Source organism: Lissotriton helveticus, chromosome 10, assembly GCF_964261635.1.
Source record: "Lissotriton helveticus chromosome 10, aLisHel1.1, whole genome shotgun sequence".
NCBI classification, from domain to species: Eukaryota; Metazoa; Chordata; class Amphibia; order Caudata; family Salamandridae; genus Lissotriton; species Lissotriton helveticus.
In genome coordinates, this window is record NC_136071.1 from 938924030 (window position 1) to 938938374 (window position 14345).

Here is a 14345-nt window from a genome sequence, read left to right on the forward strand (position 1 = left end):
TGTGTTAAATGTCAGTCAGAGGGTTGTCCACATCTGGCACATGACCTGCATACAAAACGCATGTGCATGGTCATCCTCAGTTCATAAGTCCTATGCTAAACTGTGCAATGTGTGTTCCTCCTTGCTTTCGCAAATAGCACATTACTGTTGTATTCTCTTTACAGATAATACAACTGTGCCTTTTAGGTGCACCTGAAATGCCACATGGGTGCCAGTAGTCTAATGAGTGGGTGAGGCCTCTACAATGTTACCATCTTCTCTAAATACTCCCTCTTACAGATCGACAGCCCACCCCATCAGAGATGCATCAGTAATGGGTCAACTGCAGAAGGGTCTGCTAAGACTGCACCTTTTCATTTAGCTGTACAAGTTTCAACATTGTAATCTGTTCTCTATCTTGCTTATCACAAAATGTAGACCTTCCACTGGCCTTCTTCCTTCTAACTACCCAATCCTACAACAGCCTCATCAGTCATCTAGCATCTGGAAGAAGGACAATGCTTGAGACGACCATGCCCAACAGGTGCATCAGCCTCCTCACTGTGAGACTAACAGCAATGGTGGTGGAACAATTTTCAAAGTGGGTGTGTTGACATCAATGTCACATCATTTAAGTCATAGGGATTGTAGAAATTCCAAGCATCACACAAAGAAAATGTGTTATGCCCAATAAAGAGAGTGGTCATGGTGTGGCATGTAGCTAGCGTTGCAAATGTATCAAATAATGTAGTAGTGCACGTCATTTACAGACGGCACCATACCAGAGAAACGGCCCTAGAATTTGCATTGACATGCAGTTTTACTGCTAAAACGTTATAGCACACAAATGATAACATATGTAAAAAGTTTTTCAGCAAATATTTACCTTTTGCATATCACTAGGTGTCCTAATTGGTTATGATACTAATAAAAATCTTTGTTTCAATTGCACTTCAGAATTTGTGCTTTCCTAACTGAAGATATATTTTGAAATATTTGCACAGTTATTATACCGCTTTTCAAATGAGTGTTTGAAAAGACTGACATCCTATAGTGTTGTGTGTTCGCTATATAGCCCATTGTCATTTTCCCTACATTAACCCATTTGTGCACATTGTAGGTCGCATTTAGTTTGTACACGTTACTAAATATCACGCTTGTTTTTGTGTCACATTGTATTTTCACATTTAGTCAGCATATATTTTTGTATTTTGTTCATTTTCTGGGATTTAGTCGGAACAGCCCATACAAGATCAAACATTGATCTCTCTTACTCTGTGGCCGGACCGCTTTTTTTGAGCGCACATTTTGTCATTTAACCATGGATGTTTTGTTTTGAAAGCACAGAACGGAGACTTGCAGGCAGAGCAAAGGTCCTGAGACGGAAGGGCTACATATCATCTGAGATGTATAACTGCGATCTATGTATGTCAAGGTATGGGGTTCACCACTACTCCCAGAGATCTAGAATATAACACTTCACTTCAATAGTAGGGGTGGGTTAAGGCAAATCGGTCAGCGACTACGACAGGCCTTTTCATTGTATATAGTTGGTTAATCATGCTAATGACATTACTGACGTGCATATGTTTTCTAGTTGTGTCCCAGTGATTGCATATTAGAGAGCAATACTTTCAATAAATATAGTAAGCTTCCTTCAGGTCTCTTTTTGATATATTGTGGACAAGTAACGTGTAGAAGAATGAAAGTGGGCGACCTGCTGCAGCGATCCCTGAGAGGGTCGAGAGAATCGAGTTCTGGAGTGCCAAATCACTTGTATTTCTGGGAATTTTAGGAGGGCAAGTGAGGCACTATAAGCTAGTTGGATTCAGACCCATAGGTACTAATGTGGTATGGTGGCTCAGTCCCTACACACGGATGTTCTATGTTAGCAAGCATATTTCTGTTCCTGAGCAGAATCCCTATAACAGCCATTCTCTTCACGCCCAGCAAGAGTGTCAGATAGTTCACTTTACAAAACCTCCTAACTTTGATGGCAGAGAAAGAAAAGTTAACAACAATCTGCATCTTAAAATAATAAGCAGCACTTTATGAGAAGACATAGTGTGACTTTTGACCTGTCTTTGAACACATTGCAAAGGTGACATAATGAAAATAAATTTCACAGACTGCTTTATTGCTCATTCACTTTCTGAATCCAGCATGGCTATTTTGGGGTGCTGCAGCACCCATCACACCCCTACCTCCGCAGCTAATGACTGACAGATGGCTTAGAATAATCACATCCAGAGAGGCCTGACTCCTCACTCAGTGTGGTACTCGTTTAAGGTCTGTGGATTTAATTATTTCCCAAGACGTTCTTTATTTTCAATGGAAGGAGGAGCTTCTGGTAACACAGATGATGAATTCCAATCAACAAACGTTGAGCAGGTCTGCTTAATCAGATGCTAAAATAAACATCTTCTTCTTAATAAACCGGTCATCCACGTACAGTTTGACATGGATAGCCAGTGTGCTACCACAACTGATACGACATTTAGTAGACCTAGGCACAGAACCAGATGCCAAATAGCTGGACAATTAATAGGTAATGTTTTTCCACTCACTACAAATTGCAGATAGTATTGGGTGCTTGATGCTTCAGTGTGTGGAAGAATGCATCCTTGTTGACATTTAGTTACCTTCCTACACTAAAAGTTAACTCCTTCTAGGGAACGAGGAAGTAAACAGAGTACACCAATGTTCCCTCTAATTTTTTTCCTCTGTGTGCGGCAGTGTAGGGTCTTTGTGCGCTGCAGCCATTGCTATAAGTGCCAGGAACCAGACTGCGCGTGTGTGCAGCGCCAAATATCACTTCAAACGTTTGCTTAAAACCCTAGCAGCCCAGCTCTGTTAAGAAGAGACATTTTATTCCTCTGTCTGGTGTAATATTTCCTATACAGTGATTTACACACAGTGATTCAGAGTCTCTGTGTAATGTGTATGCGAAGTAAAGTGCTATTAAACAAAATAAATATGAAAGAGAGAGGGGTTATGGAGACTTGAGGGTCACAAGGATGGTAATGAGAGTATCCGTGGCTGAGGTGGTCATTGGGCCGCCAACAAACATTGTCACACCAGGCACCACCAGCACTAAAGTCGGCCCTGTTCAAATGGCACTAATAATTATAGTGAAATATGAAAACACCCCACATTGCAATTTGAAACCATGGCAGCTATGTTACTGCATTTCTTTTCCTAATTGGGATGGGCTGTGGGTGATTGTGTGCATCTGTTAAGGTTTACGTGTTCATTGCAGCTCATGATGGGTGCTGCGATTAACATGAACACTTTAAAAATGCACAGGGACATCTTATTTGTGGGACCCCTGATTAGAACAGCTTTGGATTTATGATCCAATTTCAGCTTTTTCATGTCCTTTTTGGCCAGGTCTCCGATGCTGCAGAGGCACATTGGTCCAAATTCTAAATGTGCTTCCATCCAATATTCAGGGATAGTGGTATGTGTTTTCAAAATTGTAACATAGCCTGAAGGAAAAGGAGAGGAGACTACTGAGAAACAGGATTTAGTGGCGGAGAAAGGGGGAGAGAGAAAAAAAGTCAGGGAGTAAAGACGAGAAATGGGGAAGGAGTAATGTAGAAATTGTTAAGAGTGGGACGGAAAGAGAAAGGCAGCCAGAGGCTGTGGAGAACTGGGGCGGAGAACGGAGAATGGGAAATCGGTAAGAGAGAAAGCAAAGAACAGGCAGTGAGAGGGAAATGGAGACAAGAATGGGATGGGGAGAAGAGGAAAGTGGGTAAATGTGGAGTGGGACTGATATGAGGAAGAAGAAAAAGAAGAGAAGGAGACGGCGCGAGCAGCTGGGGAGTGAAGAAATAAGGAAAAAAGATCTCAGAGAAGATAGTGTGGTATGGCAATGCTCCAGAAGTAGCGTCTCTGTCTATCGAAGTTGGGGTGTTGTATAAGGAGCCTTTTTCCCATCTTTAGGAAAAGGGTGGGAAACCCAATAAACCCTTGCGAGCTTGGGTCAATATAGATAGTCAAGAATAAAAGGTGCCTGCAAGGGACTTCATTTATGACAATTATTTAACAGAAAGTGATTCTGTGTTGAAAATAATCACAGAAAATGTAAAGAATCAATCAAGTACTAAGATCATTAAGTTAAGGAACGCTGTTACTTAAAGCATTCAACAAGCTACTTTGAGAAAATACTCTACATAGTAGAGAAGAGAGACACGGAGTAGTTATTCTTTTGAAAAACATTTTTTTATATAAAGATTGCTTAATCAGTCATAAGGGTACAAATCAACATTAAAGGTTGACATACAGTGCTATACAAATGAAAAAAGGAAAAGTGAAAAAAACAACCTATAATTAATTTGCAACAAAGTCCAATCCTGTATCAATTTGAAAGATAACATCTATTTAGATACAATAAAAAATCATCTATGAAGGTTAATCATAAGCAAAGAAAAGGACTGAATGGTCGACGTTTCGGTCTTCGATGTAACTGATCCTTAAGACCTTATTCAGGACAGTACAGTATGCAAACAGTTTTGACCCTTTACTGCGTTGTTCAAAAAAGACCTTGTAGGTTCCAGTATGGGTGATTTCCTATGATGGTCTTAGATATCAATTCTCTGCTGGAATGAAAACGACCACTTTGCGTAATTTCCGTGGTATTACGATGTCCAAATTAAATAAACTCAATACGTCCGATTCTTCAGACTATCAAAATCTTCTCCTCCAGCACAGGCTGTCAGGGGTTCGTGGTCTGCGGCAAGCACGATGACCTCAGTGAGGTCATCATACTGTACTGTCCTGAAGAAGGTCTTAAGGATCAGTTCCATCGAAGACCGAAACGTCGACCATTCAGTCCTTTTCTTTGCTTATGATTAACCTCCATAGATGATTTTCTATTGTATCAACATAGATGTCATCTTTCAAATTAAAACAGGATTGGACTTTGTTGCAAATGAATTATAGGTTGTTTTTTTCACTTTTCCTTTTTTCATTTGTATAGCACTGTATTTCAACCCTTGATGTTGATTTGTACCCTTATGACTGATTAAGCAATCTTTAAATAAAAAAGTTTTTTTCAAAAGAATAACTACTCCGTGTCTCTCTCTTCTCTACTATGTAGAGTATTTTCTCAAAGTAGCTTGTTGAATGCTTTAACTAACAGCGTTCCTGAACTTAATGATCTTAGTACTTGATTGATTCTTTACATTTTCTGTGATTATTTTCAACACAATCACTATCTGTTAAATAATTGTCATAAACGAAGTCCCTTGCAGGCACCTTTCATTCTTGTTTTTCCCATCTTGTCCTTTCTAAACGCTTGCTCTATGTAACCGTGCTCACCTGAACAAACTAAGAAGCGTGGAAGGTTAGTTAGGCCTTGCCAAGATTTTTAATCTTGCCAAGATGCAGGTCTGAGCAGATGGCAGATGCAAGTTTGTAAATGACTGATCCATCTGTCCGGAGTATTCTCTTCACTAACACTTACTTCCCTTCTCTTTTTGAAACTCAGGGGCAGCAACATAGTTGTGGTGTCACCAGGGCTTTAAGTGGAAGCTTTCAATATTATATGAAAGCCATAGTTGCTGCTTATTCATCTTATGCAACTAACAACCATTGACAAAGGCAATAGTCCTGACTTGTAGATATGATGTTTCTTGTTGTATCATAAAACTGGATGCAATGACAGAAACAGTAAAATACAAGTCGGGAGGCACACTATGCTAAGTACAGATTTTTTGCTTATGTGTCTTAAGCCACGTTCTTAATTAGACTGGCCACGCCCATTTGAAAATATTCCATGCTTCTTTTGCATTGAGGGATTTCAAAAGAGATCATGAAACTTCATATCAAGTGCCTTTATATTTGGGTGTACATATTTACGTTTGATAGGTTATGCATGACAAGGTATTTCAATGTGCTAGCAGCTCGAAAGTAGAAACACATAGAAATCATTATTTGTGTTTAACGTCACACATTCCAAGGGCTTTCTTAGTAAGGGCATTAGAGGGAAACTCTGCTCTAGATATTTCAAAATGGATTATAAACACTTTTTGTTTGTGGTGTTAAATAGCTCGCTTTAACACCGTCCTTGCCATCTTTGTGATCTGTGGGATCCTCCTTTGTAAGAATCTGGGAGGAGAGCTCATCTTGCGTATTGGTGTAGGTGGCAGTTTAAAAAAGCAGCTAATCAACAACGGAATCGAAAATTTAAGGTATTCTACATTTAAAGTAGTGTTCTTCTGTCAAGTAGATTTGTGTTTTTTTCACTCGAGCTGCAGTGCTTGGAGTTGCTACCTCCGCCCTCTCCATTTGAGTTCTTATTCTGTTTTCCCAAGGTCTCACTATGTACCTCGGGAAAACGTAAATTTGACATTCTGTGGTGAGATGTAGCCCATCTTTGTTAAGAATGATTCAGCAAGTCTACAAACATGACGTGTGCTTTTCACGCCTTATTTGTAGAGTTGCTGCATCTCTTTTCTTACCAGAGCTGGGCTGGGGGTGATTGTAGGCATTTGTTAAAGATTTCAGGTTAATCGCAGCGCCCGTCTTGAGCTGCAATTACCTGAACACTTTAACAAAGTCTCACAATCACACGCAGCACAGCTCTGGTAAGATGAGAAAATCAGCAAGTTTACAAACATGACGTGTGCTTTTCACGCCGTGTTGTAGCTTGCTGAATTTCTTTTCTTAATAGAGTGCCGTAGCTGCAGGGGGGATGACGAGCAGATTGTTTGCTTTTGTTTAAAGAACTAATGTTAATTGCTGCTGGTGATGGCGCTGCAATTAGCATGAATACTTCAACAATAGCACAACAGTATGCACTACAGCCTGAAAGAAACACCCGTTTTTCGGGCCGCAGTGGCGCGAACTTTCTCCTTTGATGTGCTGTGTGCGTGCGCGCTCCACACACAGCACTGCGCGCTACATTTAACAGAGCTGCGCGCGTGCACATGCGTGCACGTTATTGGGAACAGTGCCCAAAACCCCTTTACATCAAAGGCAGATCTTTCATGGTCCCTTGGAGAGCAGAATAGACCTATCTTAACAATCCGAGCAATTTGTCTCATTCTATAGATTTCTTCTTTGGTGGTTGGTTTTATTCCTGCTTTGAACAACCAATGAGGTATATCAGGGGTGTGGCCTTGCTCCAAGAATAATTTTCGTATTACCTGCAGAGCCAACATTGTTGCACAATAATTTATTCACACAAAGAAAATATAAGACTGCGTAAAAACAACAGCCTGCCTTCTTGGATAGTAAAGTAGATTTATTTTCTGATTTAACACATTAAAGTGTACTTGCCAATACCACCGTCCAAAATGCTAGAGTAGGAGTAGTCCTGGAGCAAATAAGCCTTTTTACATAAATAACTAAGAAATCTAAAAGCTTGGGATTTTTGAGTGGAAATTAAGAGCGTTCATTTTGGAACTGTTGCATGCAAAATATTCTACTGCATACAGTACATAATCTACTGAAATTTAGAAATGCATAAGCCCAAAAAGAGTCTTGTGGCATGGGCAAAATATACAGGAACTGAAAAAGAAGCACAAAAATAAGGGGAAAAGCCTGTGCTATAAATATCAAAAAAGGCACTTTGCTTGAATGCAACTATATCAGAAGAATTAAGACAACATTCAGTTTGGTTTTCATACAAAGGTTTTAATACCAAGAACAGCTGCTCACAGCTTTCTTGTAGAAATACATTAAAACAATTAGCTGGGAAAAAACAGGTTATAATAAAACACAAAAAAAACAAGTTTACAACCAAATTGTAAAAATAAAAAAAGCATTGTCTAAGCAAAAAGTACTTAGTGTAAAAGCAGCAATGCATAGCCATTGAGATAATGTATAACTTTCAGATGCTCAAAATTTTAATTGTTATGTTTAATGCAGCTTTACAGTAAACATGATACAAGTGGTTTCAGGACTATAACCTAAGTTCATTCCTCCCGTTAGTGAGAGAACAAGGTCAAACACCCGTCTATGAACTCTAATTTCAGCATCTCGGGGAGGCCATTCAGAAATGACTGGCTCAACACTCCTGGCCATTGTCATCAATCTCACAGTAGACCGTCATAAAAATCATTTTTGAGGTTTTGTTTTATTCTCTTGATGTTTCAAGAGCCCACTGCAATGCCTCACAAGATAATGCTTTTAAATGTCTCTTGCATTTTCTCGCTTTAGATGCAGCCACTCTCCACAAACATGAAAGCACTTCCATAGTAAAAATATTTGGCAATTCTATACTTAGCTGTTCAGTGAATTTGCAACATTTCACTTCATATTGAACGCCAGCAAGGGTCTTTCTTCTCGCTTTTGCCATGGACTTTTTTTGTTCTCTCCCTGCTCATCTGTACTTTCGTCCAAGCCTAAAGTCTCATGTTCGGCGCTCATTAATGGCTCGGGTGAGGCGTCTGCAGTTCTTTTAGTAGGTTCTTCCTGCAGACTAGGCAACTGCCCACCATTTCGTCTTGCAGCTGCATCAAAAAAAGATCGTAAGCTATTTTCCTCAGGACTAACGACTGGTGTTCCACACTCACTACCACTCTGGTCCATATCCTCCAAATACACAAGTTGTGTATAAGTTGTGGGGTCTGAAATGTTCTGCTCTTTTTGCTGGTGGGCCTGTAATGCGGACTGAAGTTTTGATTGGTGATGATGAAACAAGGATACTTTCTCTCTTCCTTTTCGTACAGATTTTGGTTCATTCATATCCACTCCGGAATCTAAACTTGCATCATTACTACCGTTCTTACCCGCTCTTTGAAGATCAATATACGAATGTCTAATGTGTGCATTTGACCTCCCATCTAGAGACACAAACCAAGCCCGTGGATGTGGCATTGGTTTACCACCTGTTAGCTCCATGAGTGCTTTCTCAGTTAGGAGCTGCACATCGCCATTCATCTGAGCTAGAGCGGCATCATTAAGGGATGCGGGGATGGACATTGATTCTGACATTGAGGCATTCTGAGGACTCCACTCTAATCCTTCTGTATCGTGTAAATCTTGCTGAGAGATGGTTTGTGAACTTAAGCCAGGTGGTGGAATTTGTTGCTGGGCATGTGGAAGAAGTTGGGCCTGAGAATTAGAAAGTTCAGCTTGAAGTCTTTCAATTTCATACTGCTGATCGGCAGGAGCATGCAACTGCTGGCTGACATAGGGGTGATCCGATAGCTTCATGTAATGAGCTGGAATAACCAGTGTTGGCAATACATTCCTGTAAACACTGTCATTGACTTGATCTACTGAATTATAGCAGATTAACTGACCTGGTCTGGGGAAGGATGTCGGCCTTTCAAGATGATCAACTGATCTGGACATTATACATTCAGTAGGTCTGCGGTCTAAAATTTGCTCTTTTTCTGGAGCAGAAGGCGTGAGGTGAATTTGTTCCTGAACACTTGGCTTGCTTCCTGCAACATGGTTCACAGATGCCTGCACTTCTTTATCTTGCTTTTCCAGTAAATGATGATGGCTTATTACAGAATTATAGCTTCTCCTGTAGTCCTGTTTCATGTGCGACTCATAACTATCAGACGCGTCTATCACTTTTCGGCACTGCAAAGGAAATATTTCTATGGACTTATGGTAGTCTTTTCTTAAAGTACTGCCTGGGGTGACATTATCAAAGGAGAATCTACTCTTGTCCTCTTGATGTGAAAGCAACTCCTCTCTAGAGCTAAAGTCGCGGGAAGTATTGTATGAAGGCTTAAGCATAGGGGTGCGCAGATCTGCTTCACAACTCGAAGACACCATTTCCATATGAACAGCACTGATTAAATTAAGGTGCGACATGGAAGTTGCCTGATCCTTTTTGGAACTGTCGAGTGTTGTGGAAAGCTGAGGTTTCCTATGATTCTGACGTGGCTTCAAACACCTCCTCCTATAACAGAAACAAGGAAAGCAATCAGAGTTTGTATCATGACGTCACGCAAAACATATATGTGAAAATTGAAAACATTGGGTACTCAAATTTGCTAAGTACATTGAATATATAATGACAACAAACATTTTGGATCATTTATTTTAGGAAATTGACTGATGAAGAGATTGCTTAGTCATAAATCAACACTTTGAGGTTGGGGAGGATGGGAATGCCTGATGCTAAAAAGGTAACCATGTGGTTGTGTGTATTAAAAACAAATTCAATTATTGTCGCGCTATTTTTCTAGGCCCAAGGAAGTGGTCACAAAGATTGACTCTCTAAGCGAGGTGGTACCATGAAAATTGAAAAGGGGGGGGGGGGGGGGGTAATACGTTAATATAGAAAGACTGGAGGTATAAGTAAATCAGTTGGTTTGTCATTGTAAGTGGGTAAACGAGGGTGTATGGGGGTTCCCCATTTTGTAAACCATTTCATTTACTCACCCCTTTCTTTATACACACTGTGGCTGGCAGTTCTCACAGTGATTAATCAGCTAAATGTACTTTGTAAGTTGCTGACAAAATAAGACTGTCCGTCTTTTAGCTGAAGTTCATTGCACCACCTAAGTTTTCAAAGTTTCTATTACACAAACTTCCACCTAATAAAACCTGACGCATGTTCCTTCCTTATCAAATTGTCAAAAAGCCCCACATAAAGGCCAACTAAAAGCCTCGAATACCAGTGTTAGTCCTTCAAAAATGTCCCATCCAAATCTGCAACAGAACCCATTATCTCCTATTTTGGACATGGCACTCTGATGAGAATATTGTGAGGAAATGGGGTGTATTATATGCTATCGTTTTGTGACTTCACAATGTAATACACCTTCCTACCCCTTTAGGTGCAGTAGGTGTTATCTGGAAAACCCTCAGCTCAACTCTGGCTAGCTGTAGGACTGAGCAGCAAGGCTTACACAGACTAACAAGTGGTAAACATTTAAACAGCAGCAAAACAATTAAAGAAATCCACAAGATACTCAAGAAATCAGACACCACTTGATAAAAATAGGTTGTATTTTTATAAGAATTCGGACACTAGAACAAAAAAGATCCACTTGTGAGTGCCGGAGATATAGAGATTTTACAAGCAATAATTAATTAATGCAATTTCACTCAGTTGTGACCAAGCCATGGCAAAATCAGCAAACTGGACACAACCTTTTTCAAAGTAAACTTAGGTAAGTGTAAATGTGGTCGGTTAGAAGTACTTGGGGTGACAAACTCTGGCAGGGAGCTAGTCTGCAGAGCCAGCAAGGTCCTCAAGAACAGTTACCATCACAGAATAAGGAGTTCCAGGAACTTTATCCCTGTTGCAGTGGATTCCTATGGAGTAGTCCTGATGCAAGGGGTCAAGGATGCTGTGGACGCGATGCAGTCAGCGGGGGTCTTTCTGCAGGGATTCCTCAACCCACAAAGATGAGGGTTTCCTGGCTGCAGAGTCGATGTCCCACAAAGTCCTTGCTGTTCTAGCCAAAGTCCTGTCACCACTGGACTATTGGTCGCCTGTTGTCGCTGTCACAAGTTAATCCTTCCCGAGTCAATAACGCGCCTTCTGAGGGTCTCAGTAACTCTTCAACAGCACTCCTGGACTAAGCAATCCCAGGTGCAACTCTGTGCATCGGGTCTTGATCTTTGGGGTTTGCACAAAGTTGAGGTAGTGCTTGAAGACTTTGGGCTACCAACGTGCCCTACAAGGCTTCTTCAGCTATTATCATGTGCTGTGAACAGGAGGCCAGTCAGCTGGCCTTTGGGAGTTCCCTTGGCTTGACTGGGCAGTAGGCACAGTGTCTCTCTTTGCTACCCACCAAATGCAACAGGTGCAGTCCTCCTTCCAAGCTGGTTGAGATTTGAGGTCTGGCTGATCACTTCCTGTCGAGCACGGCATCCGGCAATCGCAAGATGCACAATTCTGCCCACTGCCAAGATGGCAATACCCCTCTCTGGGTGTAGGGATGTCCCTAACCCACCCTGTGGTGCGGCTACCTCAGGGCCACATACGGTTGGGGAAACTAGTTTGGCAAGGCTCAAAGAATCCCATGAGGCCAATCAGGAGGCTGCTCTCAGCAGCATGAGAGTAGCATCAGGATTGGCCTGAGCGACCTCGATTTGCACTCCCATGGAGACTGTGCCTGCTGTCTCCAATCCGGCAATGCAGCTCGGGTTGGAAACCCCTTCAGTGCGCATTTTGGTTTGGGCCGCACTGAGATGGCCGGCCGAACCCACATGCGCACTGAAGGCAGTGCATACCACTGCTCCTCAGTGCAGGTCATCCCCCTGGCACCGGCCCCAAGATTTGGCACTCTTAGAAGAGAAATAAATCGACGCTCCTCCGGCATTGTGGATCATAGTAGACTGAATGGCTTATATCGACGACAAGATACACGGAACCATTATATGTTTTGTATAAAATAATATACTAAGTCATGTTTAGATGTTCAAACGACGCCAGTTTGACATCTTTTTTCCGTCGTTGGACATGCTAGTCCTGCTCCTTGTTTATTCTCCGATTCACTTTCCGGTTTGCTCACTCACCGGTGTTTGTGCATTTCTGGTTTGTGTTTTAAACCAACCAGCGCACGACAATAATAAACTGTGGGGTTTTCCACTTTGGTCCGCACAAGGTCCCGTTCAAATCTACACAGTACGGAGGGCCGTCAGATTGTACAACTTCCGGCCCTAAGTTTCCGGTCCGCGCCAACCACCAATCGGTGCACGTTCATGTGAACGAGCGGGGCTTTCTTACACCGGCCCTCATTGGGTCCCCTCCACTTCGACTGTCCTCTTAGAAAAGTCGTTTTGCAACTGGTCTTTCTCCTTTTGACACGACGGCATTGCTGCTTTCGTGTCACGGTGTCAATAAAGAGCCAATCAATGCATCGCCGAAAACGTAGATGGCTTTCTGTAAGAAGTTGGCCTGATCTATGATGTTTCCAATTCTGGAACCACCTTGTATCAGTCCAAACAACCCTTATGGTGTCTGGTTGTAAGTCAACCTTATTAGACAAGCTATCCTAGGGGTAGAATGGACTAAGCAGCCTAAAGGCTTAACTTAAGAGGTCGTGTTAAGCGAGCTGTTTTACCACATACAATCCTGTAATATCAAATGAAAGGACACCACACAAGTATATATTATAAAAATAAATGTATTTATTACTAAAAACAATCCCCAGTATTCTTTATGAATAAAGGGGCAGAAGCGTTAAATCAAAAGCACAGTATAACATACAAAGTTGCACAATTTTGGATGAGGCCAAGGGGCCACTCAAACCATATACTAAAAAAAATTGTATAAGAGAGACCATTCGATCAGTGGTTAGGCCTAGGGCCTAGGGAATCGCTGGGAGCAGTCAGGACAAGCAATGCTGAAGTCGGGAAAAGCCCGCGGGATTCGGTGCAGTGCAGAAAGTGCACGCATGCATCAATGTTAACCAATGGTGCGTAAAAGTTACAAAGTTAGAGTTTAAGGACACTTCCGCTGAACCTAGAGGAACAAAACTTAAGACACAGACTCTAGAGGTGTGTACCAGTGTGGGAACACTGGCGTTGCAATGTTACCTCACCCACAGGAAGCGGGTGCACAGGGTCGAAGTTGAGTCGGGTTTCGTCACGCAGGCTCTTGGTGCTTGGAGCTGAAAGGGCTGCAGGCGAGGTGAAGGAGAAGTGTCCGGTGGAGTCCAAGGGTGGACTCAAGTCGAAAAGTACCTGAAAGCAGAGGGGACAGAGTCTGGGTCACTCAGCAGTGACCAGGGTGGAACCAGGACGGAACCAGGCAATGTTGGGCGCAATCAGGTGGTTGTCGAGGAGCTTCTCTCCGCTGTCACGTGGGCTCTGGGGCATCTACGAAGTCCAGGAGCAGGTCACGATCTGTCCCACGCAGGCTCTCGCCGTCGGCGCTGTCGGCTTCAAGATTGGAGCAAACAACACTTGGCAAAAGCAATCCACGAGGAACTGGAAGATTGCTTCTCACTCGGACCAGGAAGGTCAGAGTGGGGGCTCCTTTTCAGGGGAGCTGGTGCAAATCTGGAGCAACCAGAATCACAAGTCGAATTTCAAGTTTCGTCGGCACAGGGGCCACAAGCCAGCTGGCAAGTGACCGGACCAACGCGTTGAGCCAAAAGAAGCAGAAGGGCCCCACGCAGCACTCGTTGAGTGTGGAGGGCTGAACTTCAGTGCAAGAGTGGCTCAGGGTTGGGGCTTCTCAAACCCCGTTGTACAGCTTCGAGGGTCACTCGTGGGCTGCACGGTCAGCGTCTCATGGTCTTTCCAAGATGGCGTGCCCCAGGCTTACGGTCGCCTCCACGGGTCTCAGCTCTGCAGGGACTGTGGATCGGGCTGTTAGAAGGCAGGCAAGCTTGATCTCGTCGATCTCTGTCGCTCGAGTTCCGGCGGGAACTGCAACAAAGCAGATGTCGAGGGCTGGATGGTGCCTGTTTGCACAGGGTGGTCACTCCTTG

The 14345-nt window shown here is 42.6% G+C and overlaps 1 protein-coding gene across 1 annotated transcript in view; it reads right to left on the reverse strand.

Moving 5' to 3' along the window:
• Positions 1-7602: 7602 nt before the first annotated feature.
• FAM171A1 (family with sequence similarity 171 member A1) overlaps positions 7603-14345 on the reverse strand; it is a 377776-nt gene continuing 371033 nt past the window's right edge. Inside the window, exon 8 of the mRNA XM_078663605.1 lies at positions 7603-9850. Within this exon, the coding sequence (XP_078519731.1) occupies positions 8239-9850 (1612 nt within the window). The 3' untranslated portion in view covers positions 7603-8238. The remainder of the gene's footprint in view (positions 9851-14345) is intronic.